Raw genomic sequence first — 2,275 nt, forward strand, 5'->3', positions numbered from 1 at the left:
TTTAGAAATTTAAAGAGGATTAGTGGCAGGGAAGTGGGACGACGTTTTCGGTAAGACTCTGGGCGCCAACGAGAACGATCTGGCTGGTCTGTTCCGGAGAACTTTCCGGTCGGGAACTATCATGCATGATTTCCAGATGTCCTTGGCCTAGCAGTGCTACCGGGGGACGCTACCGATTCGAGATAAACCCTACAGGCACGGATGTGCTGTCAGACGGGCTTGTCCGGGATGCGTGCAGAATGACGAAACCGTTCTGCACGCCCTAGTTCAGTGTCCAGCCATTGCTGACTTGTGGGGCTATGTCGAGCAGCTGCTGTCATGTGTGGGACAGATCCATCTGTCGGCTGAGTCTGTAGTGACGATCGCCCTGCTGCCCTCTTTCAATCGGGCAGGCAAAGCAGTTTTTCTTTGCCCGGTGGCTGTGGCGAAAGAGGTTGTTTGGTGGACAAGGCTGAAAGGCATGAAGACAGATACATTCCTCTTTGGTAGAGCTCTCATTGACTTTTTCAAGTTTCACTTGAAAAGAAAATTGACAGTGGAGAAGGAAGTGCTGTCCTCGAGTGAGTTTGTTGAAAGGTAGATGAAAGTTGCAAAAATGACAAGAATGGAGGATACCTCTCTAAGTGTAGAAATAATTATCGCCACCACTGCCGTCGGCAACGACAACAACAGCAACGACGAGGCAACGTGAGAGTATCAACATGGTCACGTAATCTGCTAGAAATAGCTGCAAAAGTTTCCTCAAATTACATCCTACCATCTTAAAAAAAGGCATGCTAGATATTGTAATCTTGAAGAGAAAATGAGATGGTCTTATTTGGAATGCTTTGATTCCTCCATCAGGGCTGACTTAGTTAACCAACAACAATAAATAGAGGAACAAGAACATGAACAACAGAATGATGAAAGATGTGAGATAAAAATATCATACCTCATTTGGTGATAGCGATCTGTGTTTGTTGCTCGCAATTTTGAAATAAGCACTCTTAATATGTTGATGCTGAGGATGAAACTACACTGAAAATCAAGAATATAAAAATAAAGTCATTAGACAGAAGGTGTCAAGCGTCAAATTAAACATACAGAAACAATGTATTAGAGACGAATAGTTAAAAAAAAATATATTGATTTTTCAATATTCTTTTGTTTTTTCCGTACATCAGATCAATAAATTAAACTGCAATGAAGTAAGCTATAAATTAAAATGATAAATGATATATTAGTTATAAAGTCTTCTATAATTCATGGGTAGCCGGCTTCCCAACAGTAGCTCTATAACACAACATTCTTTTCCCCACATCGATACATGCTACAGTAAAGATCATTTCTCAATGAGAAACTAGATGCTATGAGACTGATGTATCCGATAGCGCTCACAAGAAACCGAGGATTCTGTGACCTACTACTTCTGAAAGGTTAATATATGAAGAGTTTGAAAGCAAGGTATGTAAAGTGCTATATAAAATAGTAGGAAAAAGTATACCAACAGTCAAAAAGAACCAATTAAGAACCTGGAACACGGGCATGCTCTGGAACATTGTCAGATAAAAGTCGCAGGATGCAGAACATGAAGCAAGCTGGGGATGGACTTGTAAGCGCATTACCCCACTTCACAGCGGGTAAACAAGCTGGCTATACAGAGATAGAGGGCGTTACACAACATTAAGGTTCTCTTTCTGCACTGGGACCTCGAACTGTAAAGATGTGATCTAGCCTCTCTCTCAATACTCACCAGCTAACAGATAGGAGCATAGCACAGAAGACCATGGCCTTTACACACCAACCATTCTATTTATCATTCCATTGTGTATATACGTGTGGCCACAATAAACGTGTTTAAGTTGTAACCTCGCTTGTACATATTTTTCATCCGGGTTTACTACCAGCGAAATTACAGCCTTCTGAGAGTCATATTAAATGGCTCATAAAGACCTGCACCATCTAAAATGGTGACCCCCGACGTGAATACAGACTTCTAAAATAGTAACCGAGCGTGGGAGATGAACATATTCATCTAAAATGGTGAACACCAGGCGAATACAGACCAGTGAATACGTATTCCCTTTTCTCATTCACGACTTCGGCTACGCAACCAAAACGCCTCTCGTCACATAGGAACACTACCACTGATGTCTCTCGTCGCCATATTGTCTTCTTCACCGAGAAAATTTTGGCGCCATTTTCAAGCGGGAAACTGAAAATTATTTTCCTCGGGTTGTAACCGAAAATACAACTTCGTCATTTGAAGACACAGCGTCCCAGAGAGAGAGGAAAA

At 41.8% G+C, this 2,275-nt stretch overlaps 1 protein-coding gene across 1 annotated transcript in view; it reads right to left on the minus strand.

Annotated features, from left to right (window-relative positions):
- The window catches only part of LOC106867957 (calcitonin receptor), a 228,609-nt gene that overhangs the window by 34,841 nt on the left and 191,493 nt on the right, over positions 1-2,275 (minus strand). Inside the window, exon 9 of the mRNA XM_052969844.1 lies at positions 932-1,017. Coding sequence (XP_052825804.1) covers positions 932-1,017 — 86 coding nt within the window. The remainder of the gene's footprint in view (positions 1-931; positions 1,018-2,275) is intronic.

The sequence above is a fragment of the Octopus bimaculoides genome, chromosome 1, assembly GCF_001194135.2.
Source record: "Octopus bimaculoides isolate UCB-OBI-ISO-001 chromosome 1, ASM119413v2, whole genome shotgun sequence".
Classification (NCBI taxonomy): Eukaryota; Metazoa; Mollusca; class Cephalopoda; order Octopoda; family Octopodidae; genus Octopus; species Octopus bimaculoides.